We start from the raw sequence: 22,167 nt of genomic DNA on the forward strand, positions 1-22,167 counted from the left end.
ACCCACTTGCTCCCCTCCCATGTTCATTTTTAAGGTTTCCCTCTCTGTCCCATAGGGGTCATGTCTTTGCTCCTTTATCCATGTCTAGCACCCCTCCCCTTTGCTTCTTTGGCCCAGCTCTCCCTCCCAGACCTGGAAGACAGAGTGCTCTGCTTCTCCAGGGTCTAAGCTGCACAGACAGTTTATTGGTCTGGTCTACGCTGACTGGTCCCTGTTTTGTAGGTGGTTTAACTGTCAAGGCTACACTGAGAGGGCAGTAAGGACTGATAGGAGCCAGTCCCAGGAGGTAGGTTTTGGGCTTTGGGGTCCTGACCTCCTGCCTGCTCTGGTCTAGTGTTTCTGGAAAATATGGGAACTCAAGAAAACAGGTTAAGTTGGCTTCTGGGTCACATTCACAGGTTCATAGGCACTTAAAGAGAGCTGTTTGGATCAGGACAGAGGAAACAGTGCCTTCTTTAGTTCTTAAGTAATTAGCATTCCTCCCTAAAGGGCCCAAGGTCTCCCAGTGCATTCTGGGTCATCTCCAGTCATGTTGAGGAATATCTGGTCACTGGATTCACATGGCTGTGGAGGAAAAGTGAGGCTGGTGACCTGCACAGCCCTCCCTCATTCAAAACAAAGTCAAGTGCAAGTCATGTCATCAATTCTCTGATGGCAGGGTCTTCTTTTGCAAGGAAGGATGAACACAGTTAGCATTGGTGAAGGGCCTAGGACTTCCCTTGTTAGAGAGGATGCAGGGAAAGGGCTGAGTCTGGGAACTATTCAAAGTCCTGGGAGATTTTTTTTGCCAGTGAAGAAAGGGGATACTGAAGGAGACACCCAGTTCTTGTCAGAGAGGCATCAGGCTCAAAGGCAAAGACACAGTGGAGGGACTTTTTTTCTCCCCTACATCCACTTTTGACTATCGTCACAGTAACTTTATATCAGAGGTGTTTTTAGTATCTTTATTTCACAGTTCAGGAAACTGAGGCAAAAAGGCTTAAGTGATTTGCCCAGTGACTCATTGGTAGTAAGTGTAGGAGGCCAAATTTAAACTTATATCCTCCTGACTCCATGTCTGGTGCTCTGTCCACTGGGCAACCTAGATGCCACTGTCTATTAATTTTTTTGAAATAATATTTCATTTTTTCCCCAATGGCACAGAAAAATTCCTCTTTTGAGTTCCCAGTTCTCAACCTTCTTCCTTCCTCTTACCCCTCCCTTGTATGGTATGCAATCATAAATAGCTTATACATGTGCAGTTCTGTAAAGCATTTCCATATTAGTCATTTTGTGAAAGAAAACTGGAAGCAAAAGAAAGAAAGTGAAAAAAAGTATGTTTAGGTCTGTATTCAGACTCAGTTAGTTCTTCCTATGGAGAGGGACAGCATTTCTCATCAGGAGCCCTTTGGGGTTGTCTTAGATCCAGGTATCCCTGAGAACAGCTCAGTTATTCCCTGCTGTTCACCATACAGTGTAGCTGTTACTGTGTACATCCTCCTCCTGGTTCTGCTGACTTCATTGCATCAGTTCATGTAAGTCTCTCTCAGTCTCCTGAGATCCTGCCTGTCACATACCCCAACTTGTTAAGGCATTCCCCAATTAACAGGCATCTCCACAATTTCCAGTTCTTTGCCAACGCAAAAAGAGCTATTATAAATACCCTTCTCTAAACAGGTCCATTTCTCCTCTTCTTTTTAAAGAAACCTTTGTGTATATTGCCTTACCAGTGTCCATGTTGGAGGAAAGGCTACGCACAGTTTCATAGGCCTTTGAGGATAGTTCCAAATTGCTGTCCAGAATGGTTGGATCAGTTCACAAATCCACCAATAGTTCATTAGTGCCTTAGGTTTCCTACTCTCTCCAATATTTAACATTTTGATTTTATGTTTTATTAGGCAATTCAATAGATGAGGTGGTCACCTAGAGTTCTTTTAATTTGCGTTGCTCTAATCAGTAGGGATTTGTAGCATTTTCATGTGACTACAAATAGCTTTGGTTTCTTTGTCTGAAATCTGTCTGTTCCTATCCTGTGACTATTTATCACTTGGGTTATGACTTGTATTCTTATAAATTCGTCTCAGTTATATACATTTGATAAAAGACACCTTTATCACAGATACTTCCTGTAAATTTTTTTCCAGGTTGTCAGTTTTCCTTCTCATCATGGTTCATTAATATTGTTTCTGCAAAAAACCTTTTTAATTTAATATAATCAAAATTGTTGTGCATTTAGTGATGCAGTTTATGGGTGAGTGCATTCCATTCGTATTTACTGTGATGATAACTGTGAATTTCCCTCCATCTTATTTTCCCTGTTTTTATCTCTCTTTCTCTCTCATTCTTTCTCTTTCTCTCATCTTTCACGTCTCCCCTTAGCCATGCTTTGCTTCTGACCAATGAATGCCTCCCCCAACATACCCTGCTTTCCATCAATCCTGCCCCACATTTATCCCTGTCTCTTTTTACTTCCCTATAGGATGAGATAGATTTCTGTACCAAACTGAGCATGTATATTATTCCCTCTTTGAGCCAATTTTCATATGCGTAAGGTTCAAGTCCTCCTTTCTCACCTCCCCCATCTTCCCCTTCACTGTAAGAACTCTTCTTTGCTGCTTTTATGTGAGATAATTCACCCCCTTCTTCCTTTCCCTTCCATCTCCTTGGAATATAATTCTTTCTCACCCCTTAATTATCTCTTTTTTGAATATCATTTCTTCACAGTCCACACAAACTCTCAATATATATTCCTTTTAATTGCCTTAATGGTCATAAATGTAGGAATATGAGCAATTTGACCTCATTGAATCTCTTCTGTTTTCTCCTCCCTCTTTATGTTTTGATGCTTCTCTTGGGTCTTGTATGTGAAGGTCAGCTTCTCCTTCAGCCCTGGTCTTTGTGTTAGGAATGTTTGATTGTCCTCTATTTATTGAATGTCCGTTTTTCCCTGAAGGATTGTACTCAGTGTTTCTGGGTAAGTGATGCTTGGCCTTCATCCTAGCTCCTTGTCTTACTGAATATGATTCAACACTCTCTGATGTTTCAGTGTAAAAACTACTCATTTCTGTGTTAGCCTGACTCTGGCTCCATGACCTTTAATGGCTTCTGTCTGGCTGCTTATACTGTTTTCTCCTTGACCTGGGAGCTCTGGGATTTGGCTGTAATGTTCCTGGGAGGTTTCCTCTTGGGATCATTTCCAAGAGGTGATTGGTGGGTTCTTCCAATGTCTACTTTACCCTCTGGCTCTGAGATATCAGGGCTGTTTTTCTTGATAATTTCTTTGTCCAGAAAAGACCAAATGGGCTCAGGGAGGGTCAGACATGACTGAACAACATAACATCCATATAGAATGTCTTGTAGAGTGTGCTGTAAGATGATGGTCTAATCCTAATGTCCTTTGCTGTTATCAGTAATGTGATGATTGAAGAAAATCCCAAAGGACTGATGAGGAAGCCCACTGCCCTCCTCCAGAGAAAGAACTGACATGGTTTGCATATAGACTGAAGAGCTGTTTTCACTTTCTCTCTTTTAGTTTTTTTTTCTTTTTTGCCCCAGTTTTCCTGTACAGAATGACTAATGAGGAAATGTTTTACATGACTGTGCACATGTAACCTATATCTTCTTACTGTAGGGAGGGAGAGTGAGGGAAGGAGGGATAGAATTTGGAACTCAAAACTTGGATAAATAAATTAAAGTATTTTTAATATGTAATTAGGGAAAAATAAAAGATAATTTTTAAAAATGTAAAGAGAAAATAGAAGTTGTCCCCCATTTTGCACTGCACTATCCATTGCTTACAGCAGTTTGAGAACTTTTGAGCGCTCTGAATAAATTCCATCATCTTGACAGTGCACTTTCTAGCATGTACACAGAGCTGAAGAGGTTGGGAAAAGAATAACCTTTCAATCAGTGTTTAATGACTTTGATTTATTTTTAGTTTCATAGTAGGATTAAGTTCCCTTGTTGGGCCAAAGCTGCCCTCACAGCTAGGCCAGACTAACATTGACATGCTTCTTAGTCTAGGTTGCCTATAGATTTAATGAATACACAGACTGATAAGACTGTCATTTAGTAATAGATAATTTATGGGAAAACATATTTCTTTGTACGACGAAAATAGTCATGGGATTCCAAGACTCTTTTCAAAAGCTAAATTCCCCTTTCTGATGGCTGGAAAAAGGGAGGTGATGGAAGGCTAAGTTTCTCTTTCCAGTCTTAGTGAATTAGCTCCATTTCACATTTTCTTCACCTGGAGGTTGTCTACTTTGAGTAGTATAGTGTTATAAGACTGAGTTTCCCTTTCTGGCAGCTGGAGGATGGGGTGTGACTGCTCACTGCAAACCACAAGCTCCTCTTTTCTCCTCTTTATTCAAGCTTTAAAGATCCTTTAAAATAATACTTTTGGTTCCAAAACTCATCAGCTGCAGAACAAAGACTTCTGGGGTAGTCTCAGTTTGACAGACAAGCTGATAGACTCAGGTTGAATCTGGGTGATGAAAACCCAGGAGGATTCAGTAACCAATGACGAGACTTGTCCAATTTCTTTATTTTCAAGACGTTTCCTAAGATGGTTGGAATTTTTTTTCTTCTTCTTCTGTTATAAAAACAAACTCTGTAAGTCCCACTTTTGTCACCCTTTGCAAGGAATTAGTTGCCCTGACTTAAAGGTAACCTGTCAGCTGTTAGAATGAAATCATTATCCACTAGCAAATTTTGTGCCTCAGATTGTTCTCTATTTCAGATAACTCATTTTAACAGCTGATGTCTGCTTTGTCAGAGACAGTTCAGTACTTGAGAGGCTTCCAAGGAAAGTATGGGAGAGAAGAGGTATTAGGCTAACTACCACACAGAACATCTACAGAGCCATTGTGCTGACCTCATTATTGTATGCCTGTGAAACTGGACAGTGTGCCCAAGCCTCGTAGGAAACAGAATCACTTCCATTTGAATCTTCTTAGGAATATTCTGAAGGTCACCTGACAAGATAATGTGCTGGACACTAAAGTCCTTTCTCAAGTTAGGTTGCCAAGCATTCCCACTCTACTACAGAGAGCACAACTCTGATCAACGGATATGTTGTTCAAATGCCAAAAGAATGTTTGCATAAAAGAATGTTTTATGTAGAACTCATGCAAAGAAGGGGCTCACTTGGTGGTCAGAAGAAGTGATACAAGGACATTCCCAAGGTCTCTCTGAAGAACTTTGTAATGAATTGTGAGACATGGGAGACACTGGCAAAGGACCACCCAGCATGGCATGTCCACATCAAAGCATGTGCTGGGCTGTGTTAGCAAAGGAGAATTGAAGTAGCTCCAAACAAGGGAGAGATGTGCAGAGTGAGAGCCATCTCCAGCCCAGATACTCACATGGACTATTTGTGCCTGACCTGTGGTAGAGCCTTCTGGGCCCGTTGGACTGATCATCCATAGTCAGACACACCTTGACCCTGACATAGTGACATCATTTTGGTTCACTTTGAGCACAAAGAACAAGAAAATGACCAACTATGGGAACTAAATATTAGAATAAACACATATATGGTGTTGATGAATGAAGGATTTATACAGCAAAGGCATGAGATGTTTTGGCCATGACACATCATACCCACAGTAGCCTCGAGCACTCACAGTAACAGGTTAACCTCCTTCACTTGGCTGGAAAGTCTCATATCCCTCAGTTCAGTCCAGATTGTAATTACTGTCTCTTATGAATCCATTACACGTTTTATCTAGAGAAGACTTTTTTTTGCAGCTTCTCAGGAAATAAACCAGATCTTCTACAATCCTGCATGAATCCCCCAAATCCCCAGAATACACTTTCCTTGCCACCTTCTCACACATTCGTCACACAGTTTGCTTTATAACACATCACTTCTGTGAGTTCTGAGAAGGGAAAAATGTCACATTTCTCTCTTTCTTTTTCCACAGGTCCTCTGACCTCACAGATAAAACAACACACGTTGTCTTAGAATACATAGGAAGGCACATTCCATAATAAGACCTTTCTCAACTTTATTCCATCTGGCCACATCAAACCCTTTTCTCAATATTCCATTGGGCTCTTAAGGACTGTAGTTTCAAGTGTTGACTCTGACACTCAGCAGGAGTATGACTTGTGGGTAAATCCCCTTTCTCTGCTTCTGTTTCCTCCTCTCCCTTAATGAGGGTCAGACTACATGAATTCTGGAGTCCCTTTCAGCTCTAAGTCTTGTGATTTGATGGTTTAGGAGTTGGTGACATTCAAGGATGTATCTGTGGACTTCACCCCAGAGGAGTGGGGCCTCTTGGACCCTCCTCAGAAGGAGTTGTACAAGGAGGTCATGCTGGAGAATGCTGGGAACCTGCTGTCCCTGGGTAAGGACACTTCCCCTGGCCGGCCTCTCTGAGTCTGCTTTAAGAGGAAATATATCCATTCCTGAGTGTGCTGGCTTTGGAGCATTTATCACTTACTAGAAAGGGAAGAGTGCTGGTTTCTTGTGGCCTAGAGACAGGAGCCTCCTGCTGCCTGGGTTTCCTATGAAAGGGCAGTACATTGTGTAAGGACAATATGGGAGGTTTCCTGGTTGCTCCTGACTCTTACCAGTTCTAGGGAGCTTGAGGTGCCAGATCAGATCAGTGTTGAAGCATGTCAGGTGTGGAAGTCATCCCCCATCAGGCAGTCCAGCATCTCCCTGGACATGAATTGTGTCTGCCCAATGTCTGCACACTGCTCAGGAGGCTTGGCCCTGCACCCCCTTCCTCTTTGGGAGGGGCCAAGTGTTTAGGACATTCCTCTTTATGAGAGGCCTCAGTTGGTAGCTCCCAGCTCCCAGTTGTGCCTCTAGGGCACATTTGTCCTTCCCCTTCCTTTCCATTGCCCCCAATTCCAGCCCAGATGGTGGGAAAGGAAGGAAGAGCATCAGCACTTCTGTTCAGCTGCTGTTCCCCAGCTGTTGTGCTCAGTGCCTTCTTTACAGTGTGATGTCATGAGGTGATATCATTATCCCCATTTGACACTGGAGAAAGTGGACTTAAACAGAGGGTACATGACTTGTCCAGGAGCACACAGTTACTGACTGTCTGAGGCTAGATTGAAACCCTGGCTTTCCTGACTCCAGGCCCAGGGCTCTCTCTACTGCTCCTCCATCTGCCTCTTTTTTCTTGATAGTGGAAGCTTTGCAATGGGTCCATCCTCCTATGAAGAAGGGGCACCAAGTTTTCTGACTCCAGATTGGTTCCATGATCTTCTCCCCACCTCTCCCCAACGTTCCCAAAATCAGTTCTATTGAAACCTTGCCTGAGGAGTTCTGGGAACCATCCTGTGACATTGCTTGCAAGCCTCTGTCACTGGTAGAAATAGCAAACTGGCCTAGAATCAGAATCTGACTAACTGAGGGTCATTGAGTTCCCCAGCAGGAGAATGTGACCAGCAGAGGCAAAGACTGCCTGAATGAACAGGACCACGGTTTCTATAGGTTTCAGGGAGTGAGGAGCAGGAGAGTGGACAGGGTCAAAGCTTACTCATCAAGGTCCCTTTTGCTGGAGCTCAAGGCTGATCTGGCACATCCTATTCTGGATTACTTGCATTACAAGTATTAATGGGAGAATAAACCAGTTCTCTGTGAACATGATGGAGTGATTCTCTAGCTTTGCATGCACACCCTTTTCCCTAAAGGGAAATAAATTACAAGGTTTTCTCTGTCCTCATCCCTGATTCCCTATGCCCAGGACTGCCAGTTCCCAGAGAAGATCTGATGTCTTATTTGGAGGGAAGGGAAGCACCCTGGCTGCTGGAGCAAGAAGGCCTCAGGAGCTGCTATCCAGGTGAGTGAGGGGAAAGCAGGTATGAGAGGTGTAGTTACAAGAGACTTCTATGTGTGGTTTGGAAGACCTGACTTGGAATTCTTTTTCAGATATTTTTTACAGGTGGGATCCTGGACAAGTTACTGAATCACTGAGCCTCAGTTTCCCCCTATGTAAAAGAAGGGAGTTGGACCCCATGGCCTTGAAGGTCTCTTCCAGTGATCTCTGATCCCATGAAATGTCATTGTTTGGAATTAAGGGTCAGGAACTCCCCTGAAACTGCCAAAAGGGTTAGACTTTTCATTTTGGGTTCTTTTGTAGACCTTCTTTAAGACATTGAACATTTATTAAATGCCTGCTCTGTGCCAGGCCCTCAGCTAAGCAGCAGGGAAATAAAGAGATGCAAGGGGCAGCCCCTGCTGTCCTGGAGCTCATCATTGGGTATGTAGGGTAGGGTGTGGGGGTGCTGACAACATGCCAACCACATTGTAGAAACCTGTTATGAACAGGACAAATGGGAGCTCATTGAGAGAGGGAAAGCCCTAAAATGAAGGACTGGAAAGGCTCATTGTGGAAGCTGGGCAATACCAGGAAAGCCAGGGTGAGCATTATACACATGGGGAGATGGTGACACCAGCTGTAAATGGGTGCATCCAGTTTTTAGCTATGAAATAGAAGACATAGGGAAATACTTCTTGGGTTGAAAGGCTCCAGTGACTGTATGTTGAGGATTAGAGAGAAATGGTTTTGTTTGTGGCAATATGGAAGGAGTCATTAGTGCAGCAGAGACTGAAGAGTAGGGAAATAATGGGTGTGGTGGAGAGGCAGTATACTGAGGCAGATGACATGCTGGAATGGGTTGATTTACACAGGGAAAGGAGTTTGCCCAAGTATCCAATGTTTTCCATGAAAAATGAGGCAAATTTCTCTTGGGTGAGTTCAGAGTGGACAGTGAGAGAGAGAGACAGAAGGGAGGGCTGAGGAAGAATGAAAGGAATTGGAAAAGCTGCTGGGACTAATGTGATAGTGAATCAGTTATGTTGTTGTTCAGGCATTTCAGTTGTTTCTGACTGTTCATGGTCCTATCTGGGGTCTTCCTGGCAGAGAAACTATTGAGTTGTTTGCCATTTGCTTTTCAGGCTCATTTCACAAATGTGGAAACTGAGGTAAACAAGCTTAAATGACTTGGCCAGGGTCACACAGCTAGTAGGTGTCTGAGGTAGGATTTGACCTACAGTGGTCTTGACCAGTACTCTATGCACTGAACCACCTACCTGCCCCAAGAGAGTCAGATGGAGACATGTCAAAGGATAGCCTTGCCACAGGGAAGACCACAGTGAGATTATGTAGCCTAAATGAGTAGTGAACTCAGACAGCCTGCTTTTGTGATTTTCTCTGTCTCTATTCGGTGGCACCTAAGTAGTAGCACAGGCTGCTGCCTTACTTAGAATTAATTAATCCTGCTTTACATAAATCATCAACCTGTGTCCATCCCCTGATCCCTGAGGCTCACTCAGTCTTTGGCTACAGCATTCCTAGGAGCTTCTCTTTTCAGATCTCTTTCATGAGGTGATCAGAGAATTCTTTCAATATTTATTTTGCCCTCTGGTTCTAGAATATCAGGGCAGTTTTCCTTGATAATGTCATGACAGATGATGTCTAGGCTTTTTTTTTTTTATCACGCCTTTCAGGTAGTGCAATAATTTTTACATCATCTCTCCTGGATCTATTTTCTGGGTCAGATGTTTGTCCAATGAGATATTTCAAATTGTCTTCTATTTTTTCATTCTTTTGGTTTTGTTTTGTAATTTCTTGGTTTCTCATGAAGTCATTAGTTTCCATCTGCTCCATTCTAATTTGTAAATAACTCTTTTCTTTAGTGAGCTTTTGAACCTCCTTTTCCATTTGGGTCATTACGGTCTTTAAAGAATTCTTCTCCTCATTGACTTTTTGGGCCACTTTTGCCATTTGAATTAGACTATTTTTAAATATGTTATTTTGTTCAGCATGTTTTTGGCTCTCCTTTAGCCAGGTCTTGATTTTCATTTCATAATTTTCTTGCATCATTCTCATTTCTCTCCCTAATTTTTCCTCCACCTCTCTGACTTGATTTTCAAAATCCTTGTTGAGCTCTTCCATGGCCTGAGACCAGAACATATTTATTCTGGAGGTTTTGGATGCAGAAGCCTTGACTTTTAGGTCTTCCTCTGTTGATATGCATTGTCCCTCCTCATCTAAAAGGATGGAAGAAAGTACCTGCTCACCAAGAAAGTAACCTGTTGTCTTATTCGTTTTCCCTTTTTTGGGCATTTTCCCAGCCAGTTACTTGATTTTGAGTTCTTTGTTAAGAGGAGGGTATGCTCTGGGGACCTCTAAGTTCTCAGTTCCTACAAGGTGGCACAGTCAGGGGAGAGGAGTTTACTCCTCCCTTGGCCTGCGCTGTGGTCTGTGAACAGGATTCCCTCTCTACAGCTTCCATCAGCTCCACCACACCAGCCAGCATTCCTCCTAACCACAGGGCCACCACTCAGTGCTGAGATCCAGATCAGCTGCTGGGTCTACAGGCCAGGGCTCCAGCAATGAAAGCTGCCACTGCCTAAGGCCAGGGCTCTTGCCCCAGGGTCTTCAGGTGAGGGCTCCAATAATGGAAGCTGCCACTGCCTAGGTCCAGGACTGCACTGCTGCATTCCATTCTCATCCAGGTGAAAAATCTTTCTCACCGACCACTGAAGCTGTCTTTCCATTTGTGAGTTAAGGCAATCTGCAACCCGCAGCTGGTGCTGGTGGCGCCTTGAAACCTGCTCCAGTCCTGGCCCTGGCTCAGCATGGCCAAGGCTAAGCTGCACTCCGCTCTGCGCCTGGTGCGATAGACCTGTCCAGTCAGCCTTCCAGGCTGCCGTGGCCTGGAAATCTCTTTGACTCTGTCGTTTTGTGGCTTCTGCTGCTCGAGAATTTGTTTAGAGTCATTTTGGGAGGGGAGCTTCTAGAGGTGCATCCTTCTACTCCACCATCTTGGCTCCTCCCCCCAATAAAATATATTTTAAAGAGAACAAAAGAAAAGAAAGTGGAATAGAGAACGGCCATCTACTACCATGGACAGAGCATGCCCAATGGAGGATTGCAGTTCTAGTCTCAGTTGCTGAATTTCTGGGCAGGTCACTCAGCCATTCTCATCTCATGGTGTGAGTAATGAATATAATGATAATGCTGGGTCTGCCTGTGTCATGAGTGCTTCTGAGGACCCAGTGTGATGGTGTGTGAAGGTTTTTTTAGATCAGATTGTCCTGCAGATGTGAGCTCATGGCATTTTCAAATGATGGATTCTATCCATGGAACTTTGAAGACTTTTCTCTTGGCCTGGGAAAGTAGCATGTAGATAACCTAGTTTACTTTATTCCCAAGAGAGGAATGGATTATAATTATAATTATGTGTGTACTTGTGTCTCTTTCTATATGTTTTATTGTTTGTTTCTTGCAGGAGAGAGTAGACCTGAAACAAAAGATGATGCTGCAAAATTAAGCATTTCTTTGAAAGAAATTCATAAGGAGAGGGATGGTCCTTGTGACTCCACTAGGAGACAAATCTGTGCTGCATTTCACAGAATCCACACAGGAGAGAAACCTTATGATTGTCATCAGTGTGAAAAGGACTTGAGTCTACAGTCATCCCTGATTTGCTATCAAAAAATTCACAATAGAGACAAACGACAAGAGTGTTGTGAATGTGGGAAAGTGTGTAATGAACACTCATCCTTCATTATCCATCATAATAGTCACAGTGACAGGAAAACTGATGAATGTAATCTGCATGGAAAGGTTTGTCAACACAGGTCCAATCTTGCTATATATCAGAAAATCCACACTGGAGAGAAACCTTATCAATGTGATCAATGTGGAAAGGCTTGTAGAAGAAATTATGATCTATCTGCACATAAGAGAATCCACATAGGAGAGAAACCTTACGAATGTGATCAATGTGGAAAGGCTTTTAGAATAAGGTATCATCTATCTGTACATAAGAAAATCCACACAGGAGAGAAACCTTATCAATGTGATCAATGTGGAAAGGCTTGTAGAAGAAATTGTGATCTATCTGCACATAAGAGAATCCACATAGGAGAGAAGCCTTACGAATGTGATCAATGTGGAAAGGCTTTCAGAATGAAATCTCAACTTGGTATACATCAAAGAATCCACACTGGAGAGAAACCTTATCAATGTGATCAATGTGGAAAGGCTTTCAGAACAAACTCAAAACTTCGTGAACATCAGAGAATCCACACTGGAGAGAAACCTTATGAATGTGATCAATGTGGAAAGGCCTTTAGAATAACGTCTGATCTATCTGTACATAAGAAAATCCACACAGGAGAGAAACCTTATCAATGTGATCAATGTGGAAAGGCTTTTAGAATAAAGTCTGCTCTATCTGTACATAAGAAAATCCACACAGGAGAGAAACCTTATGAATGTGATCACTGTGGAAAGGCTTTCAGACAGAGCTCTAAGCTATCTGTACATAAGAGAATTCACACAGGAGAGAAACCTTATGAATGTGATCACTGTGGAAAGGCTTTCAGAACGAACTCTAGATTTGGTGAACATCAGAGAATCCACACTGGAGAGAAACCTTATCAATGTGATCAGTGTGGAAAGGCTTTTAAAAGTATGTCTGAGTTTGCTAAACATCAGAGAATCCACACTGGAGAGAAAACTTACCCTAAAACATAAAAGGAAAAAAAGAATTCTGACAACATTTTCGTGTGTAAGTAAATCTGAAAACATTTTGAAGTCCTCCTGTTCTTCTGGGTTTGGGCCCTGAGGGTCCCTGTCACCCAAGGAACATTTGTGGTGGTTTTATTTGTTGTCTACCTTTTCTTCCAGGCTTCTTTCTGACCATGGACTTGAGAGTAGGGCCAGGGTGTGTCCACATTCTGGAGGGAATGTCCAGAATGTTCTTGGTGCTGCTTTCTTGGGGTCCCAAGTTTGGGGTTTCTCCAGGATCCCTGACAAAGCTCATGCCTGTGACCTGCAGTCTTCCAGTACTCCCTCAATAGTCTGATTCCCTCTTCTCTTCCCCATCATTGATCTGAAAATTCCTGCCCTGTGTTTGTGTTTGAGCAGTACATCTTTGGATCTCCCTCATGTTGGGTTTCAGTAGGATATTGATGGCCCAATCAGTATAAGGCAGCTGGGAAACTGGTCCAGACTGACAGAACTACAGGGTCCTTTTTTGTATGAGATTCTTTCCCTGGTTATTTTTCCACAGGCTTCATCCTGGGCCAGGAGCTGGTTCTGAAACCCCACTGTGCTCCTGGGATGAGAACCACATAGCTGTTGAATGTTTTCTTTGCTTAATTCCCAGTCTAGGACCCAGCACTTGCCCTCACCCTGGAACTGTCATATCTAGGGGCAAGTCCTTTCTGTCTGCCCTGGGTGTCTAACCCAGAATTGGGCACTGAGTCATAGGGCTGCCAGGTACCACCTTTTCCTGTAGGCTGCACAAGTTTATGCTGGGTCTAGGCCCCCTTCTTGGCCTTCTGGACAACTTCTCCCCTCTCTGGAATGCTCAGGAATGCCCTTCATGGCCAGATCCCCTCCCTGTGAGTCCACGGACATCTCTCTCTGTCCCTCTACACTGACTCAGTCTGGAACAAGCCTTTGCTGTGGTTTCATGGATTTCCCCCTCAGGATTCAGGCTGGGCCTTGATATTCTCCATCTGTTTGCAGGAATTGTGGGACTGCTAAACTCATGACTCTCCTCCTCCTCCATCTTCCTTCATGGATAATTTCATTGGTGACTTTTCTAGTCAGGTCCATTGTCTCTTTTCAGTTCTGTGTACATGGAACCTGGGAGTCTAAACCTGGTTTCTCTCTATGCTTGTTAAAAAGGGGCCTCTTACCCTGCCTATTCTTGAGTTTATCAATGTCTGGTTGCTTTATTCAGTTGTTCTGTTTTTTCTCCTCTAGTGGGTTCCCCTTCCTCTCTTATCACCTGATGCAGAGACAGAAATGAGTAGAACCTCATGAGCCATACCCAGTGTATATGGTACAAACCGAGTGACTGCAACAGTGCAAATGGGAAGACTGAACAAGTGGCCCTCTGAGTCACTGTGCAGCACAGAGGCTGTCTCTGAGATCAGGGAAGGAAAACTGTCTCCCTCTTCACCAAGAGGCCCAGGGCCTCACTCCCAGGTAGAAGGTTATCTCTACTACCAATGTGCCCATGTGCTTAGATTGCCTGTCTCAGTTATTTTTCTTTATTGTAAGAGATGATTCAGTCTGGAGGGAGAGATGGTTTGTCTTGTCTCTGGTGTAAAGAGAAAATGCATCAATAAAACCTGAAAAGGAAGGAAGATGAGAAGGCATCACCAAGAGTGCAAACATCGCATTTGAGAAGAGCCTTGTGAAGTAATCACTGTGGGAAGGCTTTAGTCTTGAACCTCCGGTTTTGGTTTTGATTTTTTTTCACAATCAATTCAGTGTTATTTCAATATCATCACATTTCTTTTTTCCCGACTTAAGAGCATTTTTCCCCAATTATGTAAAGATAGTTTTCAACATTCACTTGTATCAGATTTTGAGTTCCAAATTTTTTCTCCCCCCCCATCCCCAACATGGCAAGCTATCTGATATAGGTTATATATGTGCATTCATATTAAATATATTTCCACATTAAACATTTTGTGAAAAAGAAATAAAAACGAAAAACTACAAGAAGGAAAAAGTGAAAATTGTACGTTTCTATCTGTCTTCAGAGATCTTTCTCTGGATGTGGATCCCATTTTACATCATGAACTTTTGGAATTGTCTTAGAACATTGCAGTCCTCAGAAGAGCTGAGTTCAAATGAGGTTGATCACTTACAATGTTAGTGTTATGGTGTACAATGTGCTCCTGGTTCTGCTCACTTAACTCAGCATCAGTTCATGTATGTCTTTCCAGGTTTTTCTGAAATCTGGCTACTCATTTTTTTGTTTTTTTTTCTTAAACCTGATATCACCAAAAAATTCTTTAATTGTTTTTTTAATATTTTCACATGTCAATTTATTTATTTTTAGATTTCAACATCTGTAACGGGACGAGTTAGAGCTGACCCCTGTCCATTTCAGGACGCCACACTGAGAGCCTGCCTAGATAACCTAGGGGCTTGTCAGTAGGGGTGGAACTAGATGGATTCAGGAGGAATGGTCTCGGCTTTGTTTGCACCATGGTAGTTCTTTGTCTGGCTCCAGATGTCCAGTGGAGAAGACACCCATATAAGGAAAGGTGATAGGTGATAGGTTCAATGTGAAAGGTGATAGGTGATAGATTCAATGTGAAAGGTGATAGGTGATAGGTTCAATGTAAGGCTTAGGAATGTTTTACGTAATTAAGACTATATATGCATGTGAATTAGTTGAAATAAACGGAGTCTTCACCACCTTTTTCTCCCGCCCCATCTCATTACTCACAAGATCAAGGCCTCTTGCCAGACAAAAGCCTTGGGTCGGGGTTAGGGGTTCCCGTAAATGGTCTAGGGGACCCCAACAAACATCCACTTCCAGAAGATTTTGAGGTCCATATTTTCTCTTCATATCTCCCCTCCCTTCACCTCATGATGGCATGCCTTCTGATTGCCCCTTCCCCCAATCTGCTTTCCCTTCCATCTCCCCCTCCACCTTCTCTTATTCCCTTCCCCTTCCATTTTCCTATCGGGTCAGATAGATTTCTGAAACTAATTGCCTGTGTATCTTATGTCTCAGTGGCAGGTATAAGAAGTTTTTAATATTTATTTTTTAAAACTTGAGTCCCAAATCCTCTCCCTCCATTCCTCCCTGCCCTCCATTGAGAAGGCAAGCAACATTGGTTATACATTTGTAGTTATGCAAAACCCTTTTATAACAGTCATGTTGTGTAAGGCTAACCATATTTCCCTCCATCCTATCTTGCCCCCATTTATTTTATGCTCTCTTTTGACCCTGTCCCTCCTGAGAAGTGTTTGCTTATTACCTGCTCCCCCAATCAGTCCTCCCTTCTACCACCCCCCTCTTATCCCCTTCCCCTCTACTTTCCTGTAGGGTAAGATAGATTTTCATATTCCATTGAGTGTGTATGTTTTTCCCTCTTTCAGTCAAATCTGATGACAGTAAGGTTCACTCATTCCCTCTCACCTCCCTTCTTCCATTCCTTTGTAAAAGCATTTTCTTGCTCTTTTATGTGCTGCTTATCATTGCTTACAGCACAGTAGCATTCCTTTACATTCATGTCCTACATGTTATTCAGGTGTTCCCCATGACCTTCATCTGAGGCGAGTGCACTCCATCCACAGACCTGACCAGCATCAGCTGAGGGGGAGAGAAACCTTATGCGTGGAATCACTGTGGAAAAGTTTTCATGTGGAGCTCCACTCTTGCTCAACTGAATCAGAGAGTCCACAGGAGGAATTTCACAAATGTCATGAATATAATAGCAGATATTTTAATTACTGCTCTAAGTTTGTTAAAATGAGAGATTCTACCCTGGAAAGAAACTTTAGGACTATAAGTGATGTCATAAAGCTTTCAAACACCAGTCACCGCTTATTCCACATCAGAGAATTCATACTAGATAGAAATCTTATCACTGTGATGGATGAAGAAAGGCACTCAGAGCTTCCAGATGGTTCATCATAATCAATCTGAGGTGAAACTGTATGTGGATTCAGTGTTAGGCAACCACAAATTATCTCTTACCTTATGTGAGAGTATACCTAGTGTAGAGAAACCTTAAGGATATTCTCAAAGGTGACATGGTTTTCTGTGGAAGAGAGAGATGAGTACACAGTACAATAGTCATATTTCATTTATCCTTTACTTATAAATTAAAATTACCCATATTCTGAGGTTTCACTTTTGCTGCAAGTATCTGCTAGGTTGAATTAATTAATATGTTTAAATCACCACCTACACTTTCATCATACCCAAGAATTTCAAGTAAAAATTCAATATTATAGTAAACGTTATTGTCTCTGACAAAATATATCACATTCAATATTTCAGTTTTCAAATATCTCCTCATATTGGTTTAAAAGCCCAATCCATAATTTAAAAGCCTCCAGATTAAAAGACAAGTTGCTTTGTCTAATAACATTTCTATTACAATGGTCTCTACAATTTCACAATTTAAGAGAATTTAGAAATGCTATGATAACAAAAAATATCATGTATGTAAAACATGAAAAAAAAACTTAAGATGCCCTCAGTTAATTGCATTTCCCACATAAAAAAACATCAATCTTACTTTCTCCTCCAGAGTCATCTGGGTCCAGTGGCCTGATATCCATCAGGACAACTGGAGACAGCCCAGCATGCAATGGAGACCTTGGCCCTTTCAGGCTAAGGTCTTTTGAAGTTCTCATTTTGAGTGAGGTAAGGCCCATTCAGTGAATAAGTCTCTTTAAGAAATGTGTCAAGAGGGGGGTGGAGCCAAGATGGCAGAGTAGAAAGACACACATACGCTAGCTCTCCCCCCACAGCCCATAAAATACCTGTAAAGAAAGACTCAACAAATTCTGGAGCAGCAGAAGCCACAGAACAACAGAGTGGAGGAGATTTCCAGCCCAGGGTGACCTGAAAGGAGGACTTGGAGCAGAGCAGAGCCCAGTCCAGCCTTGGCCCTACCTCAAGGCTCTGAGAGGAGGATGGGAGCAGGCCTCAGGGGTGGAATTTCCAGTGGCAATAGCAGCGATTTGCAGATCCCTCAACCCACAGGTACCAAAGGTCAGTGACAAGGTTTTTTCAATTGGCCAAGAAGGGAGAAGGGCCTTCCCGTAGCTCCAGCCTCAGGCAGCAGCCACAGAGGCCATATAGGGCAGGCAGCAGCAGTTCCCAAAGCACCCCCATCCATTGTTGGGTCATAAAAGCCCTGGGGGCATTGAGCAGCTGGTTCTTACCTCAGTCCTCTGTAGAGGCCCATGCAGCAGCTGATCTTTATCTCACACTGAATGGTGGCCCTGCCCATGCAGCTTATCTGAATCTCAGCCTCTAGTGTTGGCTTGGTGGCGCTGAGATGAGGTGGTTATGAAGGGGAAACTCTGCAAAGATTCTGGGCACAAAAATCTCTCCCTGGTCCCAGACCAGTGTACGCACTTGATTGTACCACCTTGGAGGAACTGAGATGTTACAGATCCCCAGAGTACACCCTACTCTTGACAAAGGATCCAAAAGTCAAGTAACTGGTTGGGAAAATGCCCCAAAAGGGAAAAAAATAAGACTACAGAAGGTTACTTTCTTGGAGAACAGATAACTTCTCCCATCCTTTCTGATGAGGAAGAACAATGCTTACCATCAGGGAAAGACATAAAAGTCTTTGTATCCCTCTTAGCACGTGTGGAGCCAAAGAGGAAAGTAGGGCTCCGCTTCTTTTCTTTCCTCTCTCCCCTCCCCCTCTCTCCCCGCTTGTACTTCTACTTCCAATCCCTTAAGCTTAGCCTTCTTAGGAAATCTCCCCCTCTTCGTCCTAAGAAAGAAGACTCCCTGCACTTGTAACCGAAACCCTGTAATAAAGCTCAACCCCTGTTTGACTCTGGAACGTCCTTTCTCTCATACGTGCATCCGGCGTGGCCAGCCGAAGACCTGGACAGGTAAGAAAGACTCGGGTAGCCCAATACAGGCCTCTAGGCTTGGCAGTTGTCGCCCCAACAGGGATTGGGAGCGTAGATAATCCTGGGTGCTTTTGGGGTACACCCGGAAGGGGCTGTGAAAGAAGCGAGTCCCGAATCCTAGATTCGGAAGGAGAGAAAGGGGAGAGAAGCTTCCCAAACCCCTGGGAAAAGGGCAGGGATGAGGAATCTATTGCCAGTAATAAAGCCAGAGGAACAGGAGGTCTGGGCTGAGAAACTTCACAGGGAATGCAGGGAGGCGGGGGTCACAATAGAGTTAAACGACCTCCGAGAATTTTGTAAGGAAGGGCCGGAGAGGCCAGGGTGGGATTGGAATAAGAGTGGAAGTGGAGAGAGGGGAGGGGAGGATCCAGGCAAGCAGAAAGTTAAGCGGAAAGTTAAGGAGCGTAAAGAAAAAATAGACCCGGAGCTCCATCTAGCGGATGGAAAAGGCGAGGCAGGGGAGAATACGCCGTGCCTTCCCTCCGCGCCTCCTTATAACCTGCTCCATTGGTCAGACAGTTCAGGGCCACAGTCCAGTTTGGAAAAAGGAATAAGAAAGGCTATAGAGAATGGAGAAGATGTAGGGACATTTCCTGTGTTAGAAATAGCGGACCCCAGTGTCCCCGGTGGGGTTCGGAGGAGCCACATACCTATAGAGTGGAAGAGAGTGGCGACTCTTAAAGAGGCTTGTACCAAGCATGGCCCTAATTCACCCTTTGTTATAGCCATGCTTGAAACTCTCAGTGGTCAGTTCGTTCTGACTCCTAATGACTGGAAGAGCTTAGCTAGAGCCTGCCTTACCCCTGGGCAGAAAGAAATAAGTACAGGGAGGGGCCAGGATCAGCTTCCCATAGCTATTGCCCTTCCCTTAAGGCACTGGAAGCTTAAAGAAAGCCAGAGACCAGTGTGGGGAATAGGAGGGTGCCAAAATACCTTAGAGACAATGCACCCAGTAAAGTGGGAGGCAGAGGATCGCCAAAGGACCATATGGCCGTTGGTGATTCCAGGACTTAGTTTTAACATCTGGGGCAGGGACATTATGAGCCGCCTCGGGATGAAGCTACCAAATTTTTAGTAAGGGCCATTGCTGTTGTACTGGAGTCCCCACCCTTGAATTGGAAGTCAGACACCCCGATTTGGGTGGAGCAATGGTCTCTGACTTCAGAAAAACTCCAGGCATTACAAATACTGGTTAAGGAGCAATTAGCACCCTGGAATGCTCCTGTGTTTGTTAAAAAGAAAAAATCTGGGAAAGTCAGGTTCCTTACAGATGTTAATGAAGCATTTGTAAGCACCTGGCAGCAGCTATACCTAAGTAAAGAGCCACTATGCATTCTTATCATCTTTACCTTAAAGGCGATCCTCGCTAAACAAAGAAGGGGAAAAGGTCGCCTAATACAATCAGAGCTAAGATCAAGAGGCCTAATACAATCAGAGCTTGATACAGATGTCTCAAAAGGCTCACACACTACTCCAGCTATGAGACATTTTAAGATACTAATATGGGCTCGAGGGTATGTTTGTGTCTCCACAGGAAAAGGTGATGCGTGGATTCCCATTAGAAGGATACGTAGGTGGGAACCGAGGTCGGAGACGACGGAGACGCAGGAGGCGGAGAGCCCAGAGACCCGGGAGAAGGATCATACACCACCTGAGCCTGCTGCTGACAGCTTTAACCTTGCTGCCCAGAGAGGAAGCAGCCCTCATCACAACCGCAGACACTGCTGCTGACAGCTTCCCATCTAGGCATCCTTTTTTCGCCAGCTGAATGAGGACTTTGATATCACAAACCCAGGACACTTGGGTGGGGAGGAGGTGACCAATTTTCCACCTGTATAGATCCATTTGCAAGATTAAGGGAGTGGTGATGTAAGGCGCCTACACCACCTGCTTCTCTTAAAATATGCTTTGGGATTAGTTGATTGCACTTCCCCTGTTGTAACTCAGCCATTTAGTTTCATCTTTGTTTTATTTGATGCCTCCCTTTGTCAGTTGTGCTAGCTGCAGTTTTCTGTGTGAATGAAGTCTTGTTGTAAGGTACTCATATGCTAAAGGCCTTCCTAATCCACTCAGCCTCCAGCCACTGTTTGCTCTAGAGCCAGGTGCGCTCCGCGCATAACAAAGAAGGGGATATGTTGGGACTGGAAGCTCAAATCCGTGTGGACAGTCTTGGGCGGGTAAAAGTGGGACTTCTAAATCTTAGAGTCTTACGAGGCCCTCCATAAACAGCGGGGGTTCGAGAAGGTCAGACTGAGCTAGCTCGGCTAGCTCAGGTATTTCCGCCTCTCCCCCGGAGATACCTGATGGGTGGAGTCTCCCTGCCCTCGAGGTCGTCCCAGATTGGAGCACACCTAGTTACCTAACAGCATGGTATTGAGATGCAAACTGTGTGGCTGAAGATTAAGTAGGATTGAGGAAGCCTAAAAGCTCTCTTAGCATGTGTGGAGCCAAAGAGGAAAGTAGGGCTCCGCTTCTTTTCTTTCCTCTCTCCCCTCCCCCTCTCTCCCCGCTTGTACTTCTACTTCCAATCCCTTAAGCTTAGCCTTCTTAGGAAATCTCCCCCTCTTCGTCCTAAGAAAGAAGACTCCCTGCACTTGTAACCGAAACCCTGTAATAAAGCTCAACCCCTGTTTGAAAAAAAAAAAAAAAAGTCTTTGTATCCCAAACATGCAAAATAAATATTCAATGGTCTCAGGCCATGGAAGAACTCAAAAAGTATTTTGAAAATACTGGTGAAGGAAAAATGGGGAAGAGAAATGAGAGAGATGCAAGAAAATCATGAAAAGTGGGTCAACACCTTACTAAAGGAGACCCAAAAAAATGCTGAAGAAAATAACAGCTTGAAAAATAGGCTAACTCAATTGGCAAAAGAGGTTCCACAAGCCAATGAGAAAAAGAATGCTTTAAAAAGCAGAATTAGCCAAATGGAAAAGGAGGCTCAAAAGCTCACTGAAGAAAATAGTTCTTTCAAAATTAGAATGGAACAGATGGAGGCTAATGACTTTATGAGAAACCAAGAAATCACAAAACAAAACCAAAAGAATGAAAAAAATGCAAGATAGTGTGAAATATCTCATTGGAAAAACAACTGACCTGGAAAATAGATCCAGGAGAGACAATTTAAAAATTATGGGACTACCTGAAAGCCATGATCAAAAAAAAAAAAAAATAGCCTAGACATCATCTTTCATGAAATTATCAAGGAAAACTGCCCTGATATTCTAGAACCAGAGGGCAAAATAAATATTGAAAGAATTCTCCAATCACCTCCTAAAAGAGATCCAAAAAAAGAAACTCCTAGGAACATTGTGGCCAAATTCCAGAGTTCTCAGGTCAAGGAGAAAAGATTGCAAGCAGCTGGAAAGAAACATTTCAAGTATTGTGGAAATACAATCAGGATAACACAAGATCTAACAGCTTCTACATTAAGGGATCAAAGGGCATGTAATATGATATTCCAAAAGTCAAAGGAACTAGGACTAAAACCAAGAATTACCTACCCAGTATAAACTGAGTATAATACTTCAGGGGAAAAAAATGGTCTTTCAATGAAATAGAGGACTTTCAAGCATTCTTGATGAAAACCAAAACTGAAAAGAAAATTTGACTTTCAAACACAAAAATAAGAGTAGCATGAAAAGGTAAACAGGAAAGAGAAATCCTAAGGGACTTACTAAAGTTGAACTGTTTACATTCCTACATGGAAAGACAATATTTGTAACTCTTGAAACTTTTTTCAGTATCTGGGTAGGTGGTGGGATTACACACACACACACACACACAC

General features: G+C 43.3%; 1 protein-coding gene across 1 annotated transcript in view; it reads left to right on the top strand.

Moving 5' to 3' along the window:
• LOC140508184 (uncharacterized) overlaps positions 1-22,167 on the top strand; it is a 34,004-nt gene that overhangs the window by 1,450 nt on the left and 10,387 nt on the right. Inside the window, 5 exon segments of the mRNA XM_072615962.1 lie at positions 6,206-6,332; positions 7,686-7,781; positions 11,239-12,463; positions 16,093-16,137; positions 18,071-18,084. Of these exon segments, the coding sequence (XP_072472063.1) occupies positions 6,206-6,332; positions 7,686-7,781; positions 11,239-12,463; positions 16,093-16,137; positions 18,071-18,084 (1,507 nt within the window).

This window comes from Notamacropus eugenii, chromosome 5 (genome assembly GCF_028372415.1).
Source record: "Notamacropus eugenii isolate mMacEug1 chromosome 5, mMacEug1.pri_v2, whole genome shotgun sequence".
Lineage (NCBI taxonomy): Eukaryota > Metazoa > Chordata > Mammalia > Diprotodontia > Macropodidae > Notamacropus > Notamacropus eugenii.